Source organism: Pan paniscus, chromosome 20, assembly GCF_029289425.2.
Source record: "Pan paniscus chromosome 20, NHGRI_mPanPan1-v2.0_pri, whole genome shotgun sequence".
NCBI classification, from domain to species: domain Eukaryota; kingdom Metazoa; phylum Chordata; class Mammalia; order Primates; family Hominidae; genus Pan; species Pan paniscus.
The window spans coordinates 16,485,791-16,506,975 of record NC_073269.2 but is presented as its reverse complement, the minus strand read 5'-3'; the positions used below and the strand labels follow the sequence as shown (position 1 = coordinate 16,506,975).

General features: G+C 51.0%; 2 protein-coding genes and 1 pseudogene across 4 annotated transcripts in view; 1 reads left to right on the top strand and 2 right to left on the bottom strand.

The window, feature by feature from the left end:
• Positions 1-21,185, bottom strand: part of ZNF627 (zinc finger protein 627) — a 59,925-nt gene that overhangs the window by 24,888 nt on the left and 13,852 nt on the right. For both annotated transcript variants that reach the window (XM_055103626.2, XM_034946795.3), the window contains one exon: positions 19,286-19,389. The gene's annotated coding sequence lies outside the window, so the exon portion shown is untranslated. The remainder of the gene's footprint in view (positions 1-19,285; positions 19,390-21,185) is intronic.
• Positions 5,593-16,611, bottom strand: LOC129394763 (glyceraldehyde-3-phosphate dehydrogenase-like; annotated as a pseudogene).
• ACP5 (acid phosphatase 5, tartrate resistant) lies at positions 11,336-19,979 on the top strand. Of its 2 annotated transcripts, XM_063599905.1 has the most exons (7): positions 11,336-15,835; positions 16,022-16,094; positions 16,485-17,086; positions 17,349-17,609; positions 17,823-17,950; positions 18,078-18,423; positions 19,387-19,979. In XM_063599905.1, exons 4-7 carry the CDS (start codon positions 17,349-17,351, stop codon positions 19,627-19,629), a joined length of 978 nt encoding a protein of 325 aa, XP_063455975.1. In that variant the 5' UTR covers positions 11,336-15,835; positions 16,022-16,094; positions 16,485-17,086; the 3' UTR covers positions 19,630-19,979. The 2 variants fall into 2 exon arrangements, with proteins under 2 accessions (XP_063455975.1, XP_054959603.1); XM_055103628.2 differs by having other exon boundaries at positions 11,336-17,086.

The window sequence follows — 21,185 nt, the reverse complement described above, 5'->3', positions numbered from 1 at the left end:
TCGTATCTATAATCCCAGCATTTTGGGAGGCCAAGGCTGGAGGATGGCTTGAGCCCAGGAGTCTGAGACCCACCTGGACCATATAGTGAGACCCTGCCTCTCAAAAAAATATATTGTTTTTAATAAGCTGGGCATGATAGGGTGCACCTGTAGTCCCAGCTACTTGGGGGGCTAGGACGGGAGGATCACTTGATCTCAGGAAATCGAGGTTGCAGTAAGCTATGATGGCACCACTGCACTCCAGCCTAGATGACAGAGAGAGACCTTGTCTCAAAAAAAAAAAAAAAAAAGTTTATTCAAACACAGAGTACAAGGGTGGCCATCAGGGACATGCTGACACCGAAGAATAGTGATCAATGATCCCAGTGTGGGGAAAAGTGAAAATTGTCTATATAGGCAAAAACAGAGGTGCTGAACAGAAATACATTTCCATACAGATGTTAATATACAGACATAAGATTTGAGGCTGGGTGCCGTGGATCACACCTGCAATCCCAACACTTTGGAAGACCTAGGTAGGTGGATCACCTGACGTCAGGGGTTCAAGACCAGCCTGGCCAACATAGTGAAAATCTGTCTCTATTAAAAATACAAAAAGTAGCTGGGCATAGTGACACATGCCTGTAATCCCAGCTACTCAGGAGGCTGAGGCACGAGAATGGCTTGAATCCAGGAGGTAGATGTTGCAGTGAGCCAAGATCATGCCACTGCACTCCAGCCTGGGCGACAGAGCAAGACTCTGTCTCAAAATAAAAAAAAATTAAAATTAAAAAAAAAACAGATGTGATTGACTACTGTTGATTACATACACTCTATGGGGGTTGCTTAACATTCTATTGTAAAGCGGTAACAGTCACAAGGGTATACATATCCTACATCATTTAGTATAGGTTTGAATGAAGAACAAGGAGTCTGATGGCTACAGTCTCAAAACAAAGGTAAGGAAGCATCAGTCATGCATCAGAGAAGCTGTATTATAAGACTCAGTTTCTAGGACTTAAGTGCTTAATTTTCCCCTTCGCATAATGAATTTGGAAGGTATTGATTTTTTTTTCTTTCTTTTTTTTTTTTTTTTTTTTTTAAGACAAGGTCTTGCTCTGTCACCCAGGATAGCGTGCAGTGGTGCTATTGTAGCTCACTGCAGCATCGATCTCCTGGGATCAAGCAATCCCCCCACCTCAGCCTCCTGAGTAACTGGGACCACAGGCAAGTGCCACCATACGCGGATAATTTTTTTTTAGGTTTAGTAGAGACAATGTCTCGCTATGTTGCCCAGGCTGGTCTCGAACTCCTGAACTCAAGCGATTTTCCCACCTCAGCCCCTCAAAGTGCTGGAATTATAGGCAAGAGCCACCTCGCTCAGCCGAAATTTTATTTTCTTTTTGCACTTTTGTTTTTTTATTTTTCTCCTGGGACCCAGACATTGACAATTAGGTCATTCAAAGGCAGCCACAGAGGAAATTACAGTTACCACAGAGGCCCAGAAAAAAAGAATTAAGAAAAGACCGGCCAGGCACGGTGCCTCATGCTTATAATCCCAGCACTTTGGGAGGTCGAGGTGGGTGGATAATTTGAAGTCAGGAGTTCGAGACCAGCCTGGCCAATATGGTGAAACCCCGTCTCTACTAAAAATACAAAAATTAGTCGCATGTGGTGGAGCATGCCTGTAATCCCAGCTACTCAGGAGGCTGAGGCAGGAGAATTGCTTGATCCTGGGAGACGGAGGTTGCAGTGAGCTGAGATCACACCACTGCACTCCAGCCTGGGTGACAGAGCGAGACTCTGTCTCAAAAAGAAACCCCGTCTCTACTAAAAATACAAAAATTAGTCGCATGTGGTGGAGCATGCCTGTAATCCCAGCTACTCAGGAGGCTGAGGCAGGAGAATTGCTTGATCCTGGGAGACGGAGGTTGCAGTGAGCTGAGATCACACCACTGCACTCCAGCCTGGGTGACAGAGCGAGACTCTGTCTCAAAAAGAAAAAAAGAAAGCCGGGGATGGTGGCTCATGCCTGTAATCCCAGCACTTTGGGAGGCCGAGGCAGGCGGGTCACCTGAGGTTGGGAGTTCCGGACCAGCCTGACCAACATGGAGAAACCCTGTATCTACTAAAAATACAAAATTAGCTGTGCATGGTGGTACATGCCTGTAATCCCAGCTACTTGGGAGGCTGAGGCAGGAGAATCGCTCGAACTCGGGAGGTGGAGGTTGCAGTGAGCTGAGATCACGCCACTGCACTCCAGCCTGGGCAACAAGAGCGAGATGCTTTCTCAAGAAAAGTAATAAAAATAATTATATTTCTATGATATTGGGCACTCAATATATAAAGATGTGATTTGTGACATTAACAACATAAAAGAGCCGGGGGCGGTGGCTCACGCCAGTAATCCTAGCACTTTGGGAGTCCAGGCAGGAGGATCGCTTGAGCTCAGGAGTTCAAGACCAGCCTGGGCAACATAGTGAGACCTTATCTCTATGGAAAAATTAACAAATTAGCCAGTCATGGTGGTGGGCACCTATGGTCCTAGCTACTTGGGAGGCTGAGGTGGGAGGATTGTTTGAGCCCGGAAGGTCCAGGCTACAGTAAGCCGTGATCACGCCACTGCACTCCAGATTAGGTCACAGAGTGAGATCCTATCTCAAATAAATAAGTAAATAAAAATTTTAAAAAATAACATAAAAGAAGAGGAAACTATAAAAATAGAGTATCTGGGCCAGGCGTGGTGGCTCACGCCTGTAATCCCAGCACTTTGGGAGGCCGAGGCAGGCGGATTGCCTGAGGTCGGGAGTTTGAGACCAGCCTGACCAACATGGAGAAACCCTGTCTCTACTAAAAATACAAAATTAGCCGGGCGTAATGGCGCACACCTGTAATCCCAGCTACTCAGGAGGCTGAGGCGGGAGAATCGCTTGAACCCGGGAGGCGGAGGTTGCGGTGAGCCGAGATCACACCACTGCACTCCAGCCTGAGCAACAAGAGCAAAACTCCGTCTCAAAAAAAAAAAAAGAAAGAAAAAAGGAAATAGAGTATGTTTATACCATAACCAGGCATAATGGCACATGCATGTAGTCTCAGCTACTTGGGAGGCTGAAACAGGAGGATTACTTGAGCCCAGGAGTTCAAATCTAAGCTTGGGCAACATAGCAAGACTAGTTCTCAATTAATAGAATAGAATATTTCTATGCTATTGAAGTTAAATTGGTATCATTTAAACCTTCGCTGGGAACAGTGGCCCATGCCTGTAATCCCAGCACTTTGGGAGGCTGAGGTGAGAGGATCACTTGAGCTCAGCAGTTCAAGAGCTCAGGCAACACAGTAGGACCTTGTCTGTACAAAAATTTTTTTTAAAAATTAGCCAGGGATGGTGGCCCTTACCTATAGTCCCACATACTCGGGAGGCTGAGGTGAGAGGATTGCTTGAGCCCAGGAGGTTGATGCTGCAGTGAGCCATGATCACACCACTGCACTCCAGCCTGGGTGACAGATAAGGCTCTGTCTCAAAATAAAATAAAATAAAGTTATATTATTATAACTTAGAATGTCAAATGTAATCCCCATAGTAACCATAAAGAAAATATCTATAGAAAATACACGAAAGGAAATAAGAGAATCAAAAAGTCTCATTACAAAAAGTCAAGTAAACAGAAAAGAAGGCAATAATGGAAGAAATAAAGAACAAAAAAGCTCCAAGACACACAGAACACAAATGGTAAAATGGCTGAAGTTGGGCCTTCCACCTCAGGAATTCCTTTAAATTGAAATGGGTTAAACTTTCCAACCAAAAAACAGAGATAGGCAGAATAGATGTTTAAAATATGATCCAAGCCAGACACAGTGGTGCCTCCCTGTAGTCCCAGTTTAGGGGATTGAAGTGACAAGATTGCTTGAGGCTATTGAGGCCGAGCACATTGGCTCATGCCTGTAATCCCAGCACTTTGGGAGGCTGATACCTGAGGTCAGGAGTTTGAGACCAGCGTGGCCAACATGGTGAAACCCCGTCTCTACAAAAGATACAAAAATTAGCCCGGTGTGGTGGCGGGCACCTGTAATCCCAGCTACTCGGGAGGCTGAGGCAGGAGAATCGCTTGAACCTGGGAGGCGGAGGTTGCAGTGAGCCAAGACTATGCCGTTACATTCCAGACTGGGCAACAAGAGGGAAACTGTCTCAAAAAAATAAAAATAAAAAATAAAAACAACCTTGAGACAAATATGAAAATCCAACATATCAAAATGTATGGAATGCAGAGAAAGCAGTGCTAGAAGGAAAAATTTATAGCTGTAAATACATTCATTGAAAAAGAAGAAGCCTGGGCAACATGGCCAAACCCTGTCTCTACAAAAAATACAAAAATTAGCTAGGTATGGTGGTGCACGCCTATAGTCCCAGCTACTGGGGAGGCTGAGGTAGGAGGATCGCTTGAGCTTGGGAGGTCGAGGTCGCAGTGAGCAGATGGTGCCACTGCAGTCTAGCCTGGGCAACAGAGTGAGACCCTATCTCAAAAAAAAAAAAAAAAAAAAAGAACTCAATAAAACATATGTATTCATGGCCCGGCATGGTGGCTTACAACTGTAATCCCAGCACTTTGGGAGGCCGAGGCAGGAGGATCACCTGAGGTCAGGAGTTTGAGACCAGCCTGGCCAACATGGCAAAATCCCATCTCTACTAAAAATACAAAAGAAACAAAACAAAACAACAACAACAACAACAAAACATATGTATTCCTTCCTGAGGATCATGAATACTGAAATAATTGGGGGTACCGGCTGGGCGCGGTGGCTCACGTCTGTAATCCCAGCACTTTGGGAGGCCGAAGCAGGCAGATGACCTGAAGTCAAGAGTTTGAGACCAGCCTGGCAAACATGGGGAAACCCCGTCTCTACTAAAAATACAAAAAGTAGCTGGGCGTGGTGGCGGGGGCCTGTAATCCCAGCTACTTGGGAGACTGAGGCAGGGGAATCGCTTGAACCCGGGAGGCAGAGGCTACAGTGAGCCGAAATTGCGTTACTGCACTTCAGCCTGGACTCCATCTCAAAAAAATAATAAATAAATAATTGAGGATGGTGAACAAAACCTTGGGTGGAGAGAAATGGGTGCCTAGTAATAACGGGAGTAGAGGAACGAGTGTCCATTGGTGTTGTTGACTGTGAGGTGGGTCGTTGTGGAGTTCACAGCTGAGGGAGATCTGTGTGGGGCTCCTTCCTGCCCTGGCTATGGCTTACTCCAGCCGGTCCCCGCATCCTCCCGTGCCCGCTGACAGCCTTGCTGCAGGAGGGGCACCAGAACTTCTCAGCCTGCTACTCCCAAGCAGTTCAGCGGTACCCAGGATAGAAGGACCAGGAGCTGGAGTGGATAAGTCAGGTAACCATGGAATCAGTGGGCACTGGCTGGGATGAAAAGGAGGACAGGGGTTAGGTGGGGCTTGGGTGGGGTTTTCCTCCTTGCCATCCAACTGGCTCAGCAATGGCTGAGGCAAGGAAGTCACCATTTGCTTTCACTTGATGGTGGAGACGATGGATGTTTTTACCCTGGGGGCTAGAGCTGGTGGATATCTGAGAGGATGTGGGGAGGGGTTGGGGGAGCATGACGGGGTCTAGAGAGTAACAGGGGAATGTTTGATCACGAGAATCAAACATTCAAATGATCAAACGTTCAAATCATTGAGGAAAGAGGTGGGAGTTAGGTAATATAAAGACCAACTCCTGGCTGGGCGTGGTGGCTCACGCCTGTAATCCCAGCACTTTGGGAGGCTGAGGCGGGCGGATCAAGAGGTCAGGAGATCGAGACCATCCTGGCTAACACGATGAAACCCCGTCTCTACTAAAAATACAAAAAATTAGCCGGGCGTGGTGGCGGGCGCCTGTAGTCCCAGCTACTTGGGAGGCTGAGGCAGGAGAATGGTGTGAACCCGGGAGGTGGAGCTTGCAGTGAGCCGAGATAGCGCCACTGCACTCCAGCCTGGGTGACAGACTGAGACTCCATCTCAAAAAGAAAGAAAGAAAGAAACCAACTCCTTGGCATGACAGACCCCACCTCACCTCTCCCGATTTGGGATTTTGTTTATTTGTTTGTTTTGGGAGTCTCACTCTGTCGCCCAGGCCGGAGTGCAGTGGCACGATCTTGGCTCACTGCAACCTCCACCCCCTGGGTTCAAGCATTCTCCTGCCTCAGACTCCCGAGTAGCTGGGCTTACAGGTGCCCACCACCACACCTGGCTAATTTTTTATATTTTGGTATAGACGAGGTTTCACCATGTTAGGCAGGCTAGTCTCGAACTCCTGGCCTCAAGTGATCCACCCGCCTCGGCCTCCCGAAGTGCTGGGATTACAGGTGTGAGCCACTGAGCCCAGCCCCATTTGAGATTATTGACCCACCTGGAACCTAGCCAGACTGAACTGGTGGCAGCAAACTACAACAGTGAACAGCTACATTTACATCATGCCACCCTCCAAACCACCAGCCTGACCTTCCACAGCTCATCCTGCCCTCCCATTCTCCAGACTGAAAATCAGTCCCTTAGCCTGTGCGAGCCCCATCAAATCCATAATTCCACCTCCCGTGCACTGAGGCAGGCATGGGGGTAGCTAGTCACCAGGACACCTTCACACCCATGCAGCTGAACTGTGCTGACTGATAGCACCAAGGAGCTCATGGTGAGTGAGGCAGAGCCCCATCCAAGCCAGGGTCCTCTTTCCAGGCTTTTACCCAGTGCCTACTCAGCACTGCCTATAGATCCCCTCCTCTGAGAATCTCACCAGAGCAGACACGGTTTGCAATTTCCTGGGAATCCGGCTGCTCATCATGTTATCCTACAAACATTCCAATCCCAGCGTACCTCACTCATCCCACCCCTGGAAGTTTCTCTGGGGCAGTCTCTGGCTGGATCCACTGTAGAATCTGTCCACGCCCTGCACAGGCCTAGTGGCAAGTGGGGCTGGAAGGAGCATTAATTTCTTCTCCGAAAGGGAAACTGGATCTGCGTTCGGTGCTGCAGTTCAGGCTGTGGCCATGCAGGGGCAGCAGTGGACAGATAAAAACGTCCGAAAAAGGCGCTCAGGCTGCGGGAACAGTAGACCATCCCCAGGGACTTCACTGCCCAAGGCATCTGCCTAATTTCTCTCTCTCTTCTCTTCTCTCTCTCTCTCTCTCTCTCCCCTTTCTCTCTCTCTCTCTCTATCTAATCTGTCTATCTATCTTCTATCCATCCGTCTATCATCTATCTATATCGGAGACAAAGTCTCACCATATTGCCCAGGTTGCTCTCAAACTCCTAGGCTCAAGCAATCTTCCCACCTGAGCCTCCCTAAATGCTGGGATTACAGGCAAGAGTAATTTTCGTTTTTGGTTTTTTTTTTTTTTTTTTTTTTGGTCTAAGTACAGAGGACCTTATTGCTTTATTGATAGGCCCTGTTCTTCAGGGGGTCTGGCATGGAAACTGTGTATGGGGAGATTTTCAGTGTGGTGGGGGGCTGAGTGCAGCAGGGACTCCCAAGCAGCTGAGGGCCTCTCTCTTCCTATCATACTGTCACTGGGGCTCCTGGTCTGAGGGTCTTACTCCTTGGAGACAGTGTGGACCACCACCTTTTTGCTGAAGCCAAATACATTGTCATGCCAGGAAATGAACTTGACAAAGTGTCATCAAGGGCAATGCTAGCCCCAGCACAGAAGGTGGAAGGATGGGTGTCACTGTTAAAGTCGGAGGAGACGGCCGGGCACGGTGGCTCAGGCCTGTAATCCCAGCACTTTGGGAGGCTGAGGCGGGGGGATCACTTGAGTTCAGGATTTCGAGACCAGCCTGACCAACATGGTGAAACCCCATCCCTACTAAAAATACACAAAATTAGCTGGGTGTGGCGGTGTGCGCCTGTAATCCCAGCTACTCGGGAGACTGAGGCAGGAGAATTGATTGTTTGAACGCGGGAGGTGGAGGTTGCAGTGAGCCAAGATCGCGCCACTGCACTCCAGCCTGGGAGACAGAACGAGACTCCCTATCAAAAAAAAAATAAATATAATTTAAAAATAAAGGCGGAGGATATAACCTTGTTCTCAATGTAGACCGGGATGCCCTTGAGGGGGCCCCCCCAATGCCTGTTTCACCACCTTCTTGAGGTCATCATATTTGGCAGGTTTCTCCAGACGGCAGGTGGGGTCAACCACCAACACATTGGTGGCAGGGACTCGGAAGGCTGTTCCAGTGAGCTTCCTGTTCAGTGCAGGAATTTGCTCACAGCCTTGGCCGTGCCAGTAGATGCAGGGATGATGTTTGTCACGCCAGTTTCCCAGAGGGGCTGTGGTCATGAGCCCCTCCATGGTGCCAAAGATGTCATGGATGACCAGGGTCAGTGGCTCAGCCTGTAATCTCAGCATTTTGGGAAGCCAAAGTGGGAGGATCGCTTGAGCCCAGGAGTTTAAGACCAGCCTGGGCAACAAAATGAGACCCCCGTCTCTATTTATTTATGAAATAGGGTCTTACTCCGTCACCCGGCTCACTGCAGCATCAACCTCCCAAGCTCAAGCAACCCTCCCACCTCAGCCTCTCAAATAGCTGGGACTACAGATACACCCCACCATGCCTGGATAATTTTTTTAAACTCTTTGTAGAGACAGAGTCTTGATATGTTGGCCAGGCTGGTCTTGAACTCCTAGGCTCAAGTGATCCTCCAACCCCAGCTTCCCAAAGTGTTGGGATTACAGGCATGAGTCACTGCACCTGGCCTCCATCCCTATTTAAAACAAAAAAAGAAAAAAGAAAGAAAGAAAACAAAACCAAACCAAAAAACAACATTGTCACGGATGACCTTGGCCGGAGGGTAAGCAGTTGGTGGTGCAGGAGGCATTGCTGACGATCATGAGGTTTTTGTATCTCTCATGGTTCATGTCCATCACAAACATGGGGGCATGGGCAGAGGGGGCAGAGATGGTGATCCCTTTGGCTGCCCATTCTAAGTGAGCCCCAGCCTTCTCCATGGTAGTGAAGATGCTGGTGGTGGACCCCATGACATAACCAGTGCCAGCATCATCACCCAATTTGATTTTGCTGGGATCTGGCTTCTAGAAGATGGGGATGAGATTCCCATTTCCTATTGATGACAAGCTTCCCTTCTCTTTCTCAGTCTTTTCTTTTCTTTTTTTTTTTTTTTTAAGAGAGAGAGGATCTCCCTATGTTGCCTAGGCTGGTCCTGAACTCCTGGTCTCAAGTGATCCTCCCACCTCAAACTCCTAAGTAGCTGAGATTACAAGCATGAGCCACCACACGCAGCCCACTTCTCAGCTTTGATGGTGCCGTGGAACTTGCCGTGGGTAGAATCATATTGGAACATGTAGACCATGTAGTTGAGGTCAATGAAGGGGTCATTGAGGTGACAACATCCATTCTGCCAGAGTTAAAAGCAGCTCTGGTGCCCTGGTGACCAGGCACCCAATATGGCCAAATCCATTTACTCCTGCCTTCACTTTCACCACGGTGTCTCGGGGACATGCCTTTTTCACTGCATGAAAAGACGTGGCTGTCTGTCAAATGGGAGGAGCAGAGAGGCTCTGCCTTTTTAATCTTTAAAAAAAAAATTCAGGCTGGGCATGGTGGCTCACGCCTGTAATCCCAGCACCTTGGGAGGCCAAGGCAGGCGGATCACAAGGTCAGGAGATCCAGACCATCCTTACTAACATGGCGAAACCCCGTCTCTACTAAAAAATACAAAAAATTAGCTGGGCGTGGTGGCGGGCACCTGTAGTCCCAGCTACTTGGGAGGCTGAGGCAGGAGAATGGCGTGAACCCGGGAGGCGGAGCTTGCAGTGAGCCAAGATCGCGCCACTGCACTCCAGCCTGGGTGACAGAGCAAGACTCTGTCTCAAAAAATAATAATAATTTAGATGGGGTCTCACTGTGTCACCCAGGCTTGTCTCAAACTCCTGGGCTCCAGTGATCCACCCCCCTCAACCTCCCAAAGTGCTGGGATTACAGGTGTGAGCCACCACGCCCGGCCTATTATTATTATTTGAGACAGTCTTGCTCTTGTCGCCCAGGCTGGAGTGCAGTGGCACGATCTTGGCTCACTGCAACCTCTGCTTCCCGGGTTCAAGCGATTCTCCTGCCTCAGCCTTCCGAGTAGCTGGGATTACAGGTGCCTGCCACCATGCCCAGCTAATTTTTTTGTATTTTTAGTAGAGATGGGGTTTCACCTTGTTGGTCAGGCTGGTCTCAAACACCTGACCTCAGGTGATCCGCCCACCTCAGCCTCCCAAAGTGCTGGGATTACAGGCGTGAGCCACTGCTCCTGGCCCTGTCTTTTAATTTTTAAAGGGTAGGGGGCACCATGACCCATCTTTGCCCACCTAAACCACCTATTCAGCAGCCCATGCCCCGCAGCCCACAGCTGGGGGACATCATGCAAAATCTAAGTCAGATCTGTCCCTCTGATCAGAACCCTCTGTGGCTCCCACCTCACCCAGATAAAAGCCCCCTTCCCTGCAGCCCCCAAGAGCACACGCAACCTGCCCCACCCACACCCTTCTCTGTTCCTTGCCCTTGACCTTGCAGACTCAACCTTCCGGATTCACTTCCCCCTTGCTCACTCTGCTCCAGCCACAAAAGCCAATTTTTGGTTCTCAAATCAAACTAACTCATGACAGCATTTTGAATTTTGAAGCCTTGGGGCCCCGAAAAAGTCCATCTTTTTTTTTTTTTTTTTAAGATCAAGTCTCACTGTGTCGCCCAGGCTGGAGTGCGGTGGTGTGATCTCGACTCACTGCAACCTCTGCCTCCCTGGTTCAAGCAATTCTCCTGCCTCAGCCTCCCAAGTAGCTGGGATTACAGGTGCTCGCTGCCATGCCCAGCTAATTTTTTTGTATTTTAGTGGAGAAAGGGTTTCACCTTGTTGCCCAGGCTGGTCTTGAACTCCTGAACTCAGGCAATCTGTCTGCCTCAGCCTCCCAAAGTGCTGGGATTACAGGCGTGAGCCACTGCGCCCGGCCCAAAAATCCATCTTTGTGGGTTCCTTTGTAAATGTGTAGTCAATTTAGAAATTTAGAAACACGGTTTCCCTTAAGCCTTTATTTAGTTACAATCACAACTAACATGTTACTTATACACCTGGCAAAGTGAAACATCAAAAAATTAATTCAGGGCCTGGCCTCAGGCCTGTAATCCCAGCACTTTGGGATGCCAAGGCAGATGGATCACTTGAGGTCAGGAGAATCGCTTGAACCTGGGAGACGGAGGTTGGGACGAGCTGAAGATCACACCACTGTGCTCCAGCTTGGGTGACAGAGTGAGTGAGACTCCATCTCAACAAAAAGAAAAAGAAATATCACTTTAAGAGGTCATTGGATGCATACTTGGGTCCGTTTATAAGTTTAGTGGATTGAAATTAACATTTTACATTTTATAAGTGTGATGCATTTTATTCTATACTCTTTTACTACTATAATAATAATTATTAATTTTTTTTTTTTGAGATGGAGTCTCGCTCTGTCACCCAGGCTGGAGTGCAGTGGCGAGATCTCGGCTCACTGCAAGCTCCACCTCCCGGGTTCATGCCATTCTCCTGCCTCAGCCTCCTGAGTAGCTGGGACTACAGGCGCCCGCCACCATGCCCAGCTAATTTTTTTGTATTTTTAGTAGAGACGGGGTTTCACTGTGTTAGCCATGATGCTCTCGATCTCCTGACCTCGTGATCCGCCCGCCTCGGCCTCCCAAAGTGGTGGGATTACAGGCGTGAGCCACTGCGCCCGGCCAATTATTAATATTTTTTAGAGACAGTGTATCAGCTCTGTCACCCAGACTGGAGTGCAGTGGTGCAATCATGGCTCACTGCAGCCTCGACCTCCTGAGCAATGCTCCCACCTCAGCCTCCTGAGTAGCTGGGCTACAGGTGCACACAACCATGCCCAGCTAATTTTTTTTTTAAGAGATGAGGTCTCTACAAAAAGTGTTGGGATGACAGGTGTGAGCCACTGTGCCAGCTTATTCTTTAATCTTTTAATTTATTATTATTATTTTTTGAGACAGAGTCTTGTTCTACCACCCAGGCTAGAGTGCAATGGTGCGATCTCAGCTCACTGCAACCTCTGCCTCCCGGGTTCAAGCGATTCTCCTGCCTCAGCCTCCTGAGTAGCTGGGACTACAGGCACGTGCCACCACACCCAGGTAATTTTTTGTATTTATAGTAGAGATGGGGTTTCACCATGTTAGCCAGGATGGTCTCGATCTCCTGACCTCTTGATCCACCCGCCTCGGCCTCCCAAAGTGCTGGGATTACAGGCATGAGCCACTGCACCTGGCCTATTCTTTAATCTTTTTAAATGTCTCCACCAAGCAAACACCTTGAGAAGTCCTTATCAGTTATTAAAAATCTACAATGCAAACATACAAATAAAAGGAGAACAGTAAGTTCTCTTAAACATTCTGATACTACTTCTAAACTTAGCCAATAAACAGAGAATGAATGTTAATTTTTTAAATAAACAGGCCAGGGGCAGTTGTTCACACCTGTAATCCCAGCACTTTGGGGGGCTGAGTTGGGAGGATTGTTTGAACTCAGGAGTTCAAGAGCAGCCTGGACAAGGTGACAAATCCCTGTCTCTACAAAAAATACAAAAATTAGCTGGGTGTGGTGGTGTGTGCCTGTAGTCTCAATCCTCAGGAGGCCGAGGGGTGTGGGAGGATCCCCTGAGCCCAGAAGGTCGAGTCTGCAGTGAGCCGTGATCGCATCACTGGTCTCCAGCCTGGGTGACTCTGTTTTAGAAAAAGAAAAAAAAAAGAAAAAAAAAAGCTTTCATTAACTGAAGACAGACTGAAAGCAAGAGAAACTGAAAGCAAGATAAATGAGTGGGTGGTTTCCTCAAGCACTGGTAGGTGCTGCAGAGAAAACTACAGCAACAGGAGAGTCAGACAATGATGGGGGCAGGGTGGTGCATTTCAGATAATTTCAGATAAATTATCTTTTTCTTTTTTTTTTTTTTTGAGACAGTCTCACTCTGTCACCCAGGCTGGAGTACAGTGGCACGATCTTGGCTCACTGCAACCTCCGCCTCCCAGGTTCAAGCAATTCTCCTGCCTCGACCTCCTGAGTAGCTGGGACCACAGGTTTGTGCCACCACGCCCAGTTAATTTTTGTATTTTTAGTAGAGACGGGGTTTCACCATGTTGGCCAGGCTGGTCTCGAACTCCTGGCCTCAAGTGATCCACTCGGCTTGGCTTCCCAAAGTGCTGGGATTACAGGCGTGAGCCACCACGCCCAGACTCATTTCAGATAAATTAAAGGAACTTGAACACAATGGGTGACCTCAGTATCTGACTAAGGAAGACCCTTCCAGGCAGGGAGAACAGAAAGTGCCAAGACCCTGAGGCCAGAGTGTATCTAAGACAGTCAAGCAATGCGGAGGAGGTCAGAGGAGCAAGAAACAGGGAAAGCAGGATTGGCAGGAGGAAGGAAGGAAAGGGATTGGGTAGAGACAGCAGCGGAGAACAGGACCTGGATGTATTGGCAAAAGGAGGAACTCACTCGTGGGGTTGTTGACATCTGAGATTGACACTGGTATTGGGAAAATAGGAAAGGGTGGAGGTGGAGGGAGATTCTGAGTCACAGCCTGATCTAGCTCCACAGAAAATCAGCAGAAGAGAGTTCTCCTGGGTGAATGGAGAGAGAAGAGCTTATTCAGAACCCTGGAGGAGACCAGAGAGAGATAGCCAAGAACCCACAGGTTTTATTACAGGCTCTGTGCAAGATCAGGTTTATTTTTTTCATTGTGCTCTCTCTCTCTCTCTCTCTCTCTGAGACAAGAGTCTAGCTGTGCTGCCCAGGCTGAAGGTCAGTGGTGCAATCGTAGGTCATTGCAGCCTCAAACTCCCAGGCTCAAGCGATCCTCCATCTCAGCTTCCTGAGTAGATGGAACCACAGGTGTGCACCACCATGCCTGGCTAATTTTGTTTTTGTTTTTGTTTTTGTTTTTGTTTTTTTTGTAGCAATGTGATCTCGCCACGATGCCCAGGCTGTTCATGAACTCCCGGGCTCAAGCGATCCTCCCACATTGGCTGGGTTTACAGGCCTGAGCCACCACGCTTGACCAGCTTTTTCAATTTAAAAAATATAGAAAGTGTTAATACAAATTAAAAAGTTATAAAATAGTGCCAATAGTATCCCATTTTTCCGAAGACAAACATAGGCAGAGAAAAATTAATGGATACTGTCTCTCTGGGCAGGGGTATTACTGGCTATTATAATCTTTGTTTTCGTGCATTCCAGAATTTACCAACTTTTCTACAAAGATCATGTAGCACAATAAGATAATAAACATAATTTTGTGTGATCTCAAAATACAGGAAGCATAGAAGCTTCCAAAACACGCCTGTACCCACCACGTGAAGAAACAGATGTTAACATTTGGTCATAATTGCTTCAGATTTCTTTTTTTTTTTTTTTTCTGTTTTTTTTGGGGGGGGGGGGGCGGGGACAGAGTCTTGCTCTGTTGCCCAGGCTGGAGTGTAGTGGCATGATATCGGCTCAGTGCAACCTCCTCCTCCTGGCTTGGAGTGCAGTGGCATGATCTCAGTTCACTGCAACCTCTGCCTCCTGGGTTCAAGCGAGCACCTCCAGCTAATTTTTGTCTTTTTAGTAGAGACAAGGTTTCGCCATGTTGCCCAGGCTGGTCTGGAACACCTGACCTCAAGTGATCCGCTCACCTCGGCCTCCCAAAGTGCCAGGATTACAGTTGTGAGACACCACACCGGCTAAATAATAAGTTTAAAAAAAAAAACAGGAGACTGGCCAGGCACGGTGACTCATGCCTGTAATCGCAGAACTTTGGGAGGCTGAGGTGGGCAGATCACCTGAGGTCAGGCATTGGAGACCAGCCTGGCCAACATGGAGAAACCCCGTCTCTACTAAAAATACAAAATAGCCAGGCGTGGTGGTGCGTGCCTGTAATCACAGCTACTAGGGAGGCTGAGGCAGGAGAATCGCTTGTACCCGGGAGGCGGAGGTTGCGTGAGCCAAGATTGCACCACTGCACTCCAGCCTGGGCAACCAGAATAAAACTGTCTCAAAAAAAAAACAAAAACAGGCCGGGCGCGGTGGCTCACGCCTGTAATCCCAGCACTTTGGGAGGCCGAGGTGGGCGGATCACGAGGTCAGGAGATCGAGACCATCCTGGCTAACACGGTGAAACCCCGTCTCTACTAAAAAATACAAAAAATTAGCCGGGCGCGGTGGCGGCGCCCGTAGTCCCAGCTACTCGGGGGTGCTGAGGCAGGAGAATGGCGCGAACCCGGGAGGCAGAGCTTGCCGTGAGCCGAGATCACGCCACTGCAGTCCAGCCTGGGTGAAAGAGCGAGACTCTGTCTCAAACAAACAAACAAACAAAACAACAGGAGAAGATGATGACAGACCTCACAAGAGCTTGGCCCCAGGCCTGAAACCCCACCCAGTGCTGTGGTCCTGCGGCTGTGGGCCCATGGGTGCCCCCAAAGGGTCCCAGGCAGATGGAGGCTCCTGGTTGGGGTGGAGGAAGGAAAAGGATGAAATCGGCTCCCCTGGCCACCCCTTCTGGCCCAGCTGCAGCTGCAGTCCGTGGGTCTGAGCCGACCTTTGGGGTTCATCGGCCCATTTTACAGATGCGGAGCCTACAGCCGGGAGGCGTGGCGGCTCTGGGCGGCGCAGGGTTCCGGGGCGGGGAGGCCGAGGCGCCCGCCCTCCCCGCCGGGGCTCACCTGGGTCAGCCCTGAGCCCTGGAGCAGGACGGATCGGCCGCTGCCTGCTTAAAGCTGGGGCCGCCCAGGAGTGCGATCGCCTGCGGATCTGCAGCTGGGCACCGGCCGCAACGCCCGCCCCGCGACGGCAGGTGAGATGCGGGCGGCCCCGTGGGAGGGGTCTCTGCCTGTCCTCGTCACCCACTTCCTTCCCCTTTGTTGCTGCTGCAGGGCTGGGAATGGGGGGGACCAAGCACTTCGCAGGGTGACCCGGGGAGATCTGTGAGCCAGTGGCCTCAGCGTTGAATGAGAGCTCTCTCCCGGGTCCGCGCTCGCAGGGACTGAAGGGACTCGTGAATGTCCGCGGGACGTGTCGCGGCGGCGCCCAGCACGGAGGAGGCAGGCAGGGAGGTGAGGAGCAGGTCAGACCGGCCGCAGGTGCAGGGCCTCCTGCCCTCCCAGGCTGCTGTCCCGTGGAGGGCCTGCAGACAGCTGCTGAGACTATGAGGGTCAGAGGTCTGCGGTCACGCGCGCTATCACCAGCTAGCTGCCTCCTGCCTGGTTCCTCCTGCAGGAATGGGAGTCTGGGGGGAGGGGAGGGTGTGGGCAGGACTTCCTGGAAAAGGGAAGCCCGTTGGTGTTTATGTGTGGGGTGGAGAGAGGGCAGGGGGAGGATGGGGACACACGCGGAGTCCCCCACTCAGATGTTGTCAAACACAGCTCCGACACCAGACACGCAACCCATCCTAGAGACGCAACCCAGGCACACACACGTGGACACACACAAAACTCCATCCATAGGGATTCCCACCCAGTGCCACGTGAGAACGCAGGCGTGCATCGCAGACAAGCCACACAGGCCTCGCAGGCTCAGCATACACGTCTGCAGCAACACCATCAGGTACAGAGCCGAGGCCCAGGTAGGCATGCTCAGCTGCACGCAGGAAGCAAGACACACCCAGACACACACAGGTAAGCCCTTACTCAGAGAAAGAAGGTGCAGGAGATGTGTCGGGTAATCACGGCCACAGCCTCTCAAGTGTGCACACACACACACACACTCACACTGAGATACACAGACACACAGAGATACCTGGACGTGTCAAGCCTACAGCACAAACAGGCCCCTGCAGGTCCACCCGGAGGCTGTGTGGGCCGAGGCTGCTGCACACGTGTGCCCAGATCCTCCCACCCCCACCCCAATCCCGTGTCCTGCTCCAGGGAAGTCCAGGGCTCACATGACCCAAGGGGAGGGCTCCCAGGACAGCCCTCGGAGAAACTGCATCATCCTCACTAATGATCCACTTCCTCCTCAGGGAATAAAGGCTCAGGGACCGGCAGTTCTACTCTGGAGCCCACCAGCCTCTCAGAGCCTCCGGTGACTGGCCTGTGTCTCCCCCTGGGTGAGTGCTGGGCAGGCTAGGTGGAAGGAGGGTGAAATGGGCCTGCAGGGCCATCTTGGTGCAGCTCGCCCTCTCACAGACCGCCCCCCCCTTCCCTAAGCCAGCTTGTGCAGCCGTGTCCTGAGAATTAGGGCACCAAGGGGTTCCCACAGGGGCAGCCTGCAGCAAGCAGTCTCCCTCTATCTCAGGGCAGGCGGGGGTCTCAAGGCCTCCCTGCCCTTGTCACAGCCCGGGCCACCTATGCTTGTCTCTCTTCTCCCAGATGGACATGCGGACGGCGCTGCTCATCCTGCAAGCCTTGTTGCTACCCTCCCTGGCTGATGGTGCCACCCCTGCCCTGCGCTTCGTAGCCGTGGGTGACTGGGGAGGGGTCCCCAATGCCCCATTCCACACGGCCCGGGAAATGGCCAATGCCAAGGAGATCGCTCGGACTGTGCAGATCCTGGGTGCAGACTTCATCCTGTCTCTAGGGGACAATTTTTACTTCACTGGTGTGCAAGACGTCAATGACAAGAGGTTCCAGGTCTGTGCCCAACAGAGTGGGGCAGGAGGTGGGGGTAGGCAGTGGGGAGAAGCCGCCTTACCTAGTGACCTTCCTTTGGAGAGGGCAGAGGGAAGGTGATGGGGCACCTTTGGGCGCCGGGAGCATTCAGTGTCTCCCTTATCCTGACTTGGTGGGAGGATCAGCGTAGCCACTGACCCCAGGGAAGAGGCCTGCCCTATCTGTTTGCTACAGGAGACCTTTGAGGACGTATTCTCTGACCGCTCCCTTCGCAAAGTGCCCTGGTACGTGCTAGCCGGAAACCATGACCACCTTGGCAACGTCTCTGCCCAGATTGCATACTCTAAGATCTCCAAGCGCTGGTGAGCCACCCTCAGCCCTGCCTCCCGAGATCCTCACATAGCAGAGACACAGGGGCCCTGTGGCTTGAGCTGACCCTGGGACTTCTGTGCCCAAGATGTGCACCCATGACCTCTATCCCCTCCACAGGAACTTCCCCAGCCCTTTCTACCGCCTGCACTTCAAGATCCCACGGACCAATGTGTCTGTGGCCATTTTTATGCTGGACACAGTGACACTATGTGGCAACTCAGATGACTTCCTCAGCCAGCAGCCTGAGAGGCCCCGAGACGTGAAGCTGGCCCGCACACAGCTGTCCTGGCTCAAGAAACAGCTGGCGGCGGCCAGGGAGGACTATGTGCTGGTGGCTGGCCACTACCCCGTGTGGTCCATAGCCGAGCACGGGCCTACCCACTGCCTGGTCAAGCAGCTACGGCCACTGCTGGCCACATACGGGGTCACCGCCTACCTGTGCGGCCACGATCACAATCTGCAGGTGAGGGCCCTGTGGGTGGGGTGGGAGCTGGGTGAGGGGGGTCCCCATCCCAGCTGATGTCCACATGGCTGGGGTCCTCCTGCTGTCTGAGGGTCTCCTGTGGCCTTCAGAATGTCTAGACTGTCCCTCAAATCTTGCTGTCTAACCAGGAAAACACTCCAAAGCCAGAATAATATCTTTGAATTGCCAATTTCTTTCTTTTTTTTTTTTTGGAGACAAGGTTTCATTGTTTTTCACGCAGGCTGGAGTGCAGTGGTGCAATCGGGGCTTACTGCAGCTTCAATCTCCCGGGCTCAGGTGAACCTCCCACTTCAGCCTCCAGAGTAGCTGACACTACAGGCGTGGGCCACCACGTGCAGCTAATTTTTGCTTTTTTTTTTTTTTTGAGAGGGAGTGCAGTGGCACAATCTCAACTCACTGCAACCTCCGCCTCCTGGGTTCAAGCAATTCTCCTGTCTCAGCCTCCCAAGTAGCTGGGATTACAAGCATGGGCCACCAAACCTTGCTAATTTTTATATTTTAGTAGAGACGGGGTTTCACCATGTTGGCCAGGCTGATCTCGAACTCCTGACCTCAAGTGATCTGCCCGCCTCGGCCTCCCGAAGTGCTGGGATTATAGGCATGAGCCACTGCACCCCGCCCTTGCGCATTTTTTTGTAGAGGCAAGGTCTCACTATGTTGCCCAGGCTGGTCTCAAATTCCTGGGCTCAAGCAATCCACCCCCTCAGCCTCCCAAAGTGCTGGGATTACAGGCATAAGCCACCACACCTGGCCACCAATTTCTTACTAAGTGCCCTACCTATGAAATAGGATTAATACACTCCTAAAAGTCAGGAAATTGAAGCCAGGAGGGGTTACATACCTCAAGGTGACTCTGTGGTTAGGGCCAGATCGAGCCCTGGACCTTAGGCAGGGCTCTGCTCAAAGCTGGGTCTCCACTGACCCCTTGTCCTCCATCCTCAGTACCTGCAAGATGAGAATGGCGTGGGCTACGTGCTGAGTGGAGCTGGGAATTTCATGGACCCCTCAAAGCGGCACCAGCGCAAGGTCCCCAACGGCTATCTGCGCTTCCACTATGGGACTGAAGACTCACTGGGTGGCTTTGCCTATGTGGAGATCAGCTCCAAAGAGATGACTGTCACTTACATCGAGGCCTCGGGCAAGTCCCTCTTTAAGACCAGTCTGCCGAGGCGAGCCAGGCCCTGAACTCCCATGACTGCCCAGCTCTGAGGCCCGATCTCCACTGTCGGGTGGGTGGGCCCTGCCGGGACCCTGCTCACAGGCAGGCTTTTCCTCCAACCTGTGGCGCTGCAGCAGGGCAGGAAGGGGAAACACAGCTGATGAACTGTGGTGCCACATGACCCTTGTGGCACAGATGCCCACGTATGTGAAACACACATGGACATGTGTCCCAGCCACAGTGTTATGCTCTGTGGCTGGCTCACCTTTGCTGAGTTCCAGGGTGCAATGGGGGAGGGAGGGAGGGAAAGCTTCCTCCTAAATCAAGCATCTTTCTGTTACTGATGTTCAATAAAAGAATAGTTGCCAAGGCTGAACCAGTGCCACTGGTGTGTTATGTTCTCCTGGTTAGAGTGGCTGGGCTCCCCTGAGCTGCTGTTCCTTGCCTCCATCTCTTACCCCATCCATGACCAAGTTGCCTTATCCATGGATGTGATTATAAAACCCGGCCAGGCACGGTGGCTCACACCTGTAATCCCAGCACTTTGGGAGGCCAAGGTGGGCGGATCACGAGGTCAGGAGATCGAGACCATCCTGACTAACATGATGAAACCCCGTCTCTACTAAAACTACAAAAAAATTAGCCAGGCATGGCGGAGGGTGCCTGTAGTCCCAGCTACTCGGAAGGCTGAGGCAGGAGAATAGTGTGAACCCGGGAGGCGGAGCTTGCAGTGAGCCAAGATAGTGCCACTGTACTCCTGCCTGGGTGAAAGAGCGAGACTCCGTCTCAAAAAAATAAAAAATAAAAAAAATAAAATCCAAGCAGAGGCCAGGCTCAGTGGTTCACATCTGTAATCCCAGCACTTTGGGAGGCCAAAGCGGGTGGATTATTTGAGGTCAGGAGTTCGAGATCAGCCTGGCCAGCATAGTGAAACCCCATCTCCACTAAAAATACAAAAAGTTAGTCAGGCTTGCTGGCGAGTGCCTGTAATCCCAGCTACTCGGGAGTCTGAGGCAGGAGAATCACTTGCATCTGGGAGGTGGAGGCTGCAGTGAGTCAAGATTGCGCCACTGCACTCCAGCCTGGGCAACAAGAGTTAAACTCTGCCTGAAAAAAAAAAATTGGCCAGTTGTGGTGGCAGGAGCCTATGGTCCTAGCTACTCAGGAGGCTGAGGCAGAAGAATTGCTTGAACCCAGGAGGCGGAGGTTGCAATGAGCTGAGATTGTGCCACTGTACTCCAGCCTGGGTGACAAAGCAAGAATCTGTCTCAAAAAGAATAAGTAAATAAAATAGGCCAGGCACGATGGCTCACGCCTGTAATACCAGCACTTTGCAAGGCCTAGGTGGTCGGATCACTTGAGGTCAGAAGTTCGAGACCAGCCTGGCCATCATGGTGAAACCCCATCTCTACTAAAAATACAAAACTTATCTAGGTGTGGTGACACATGACTGTAATCCCAGCTACTTGGGAGGCTGAGGCGAGAGAATCACTTGAGCCTGGGGGGTTTGGGGGTAAAGGGGATGGAGAGGTGAGGGCAGAGATTGCAGTGAGCTGAGATTGTGCCACTGCACTCCAGCCTG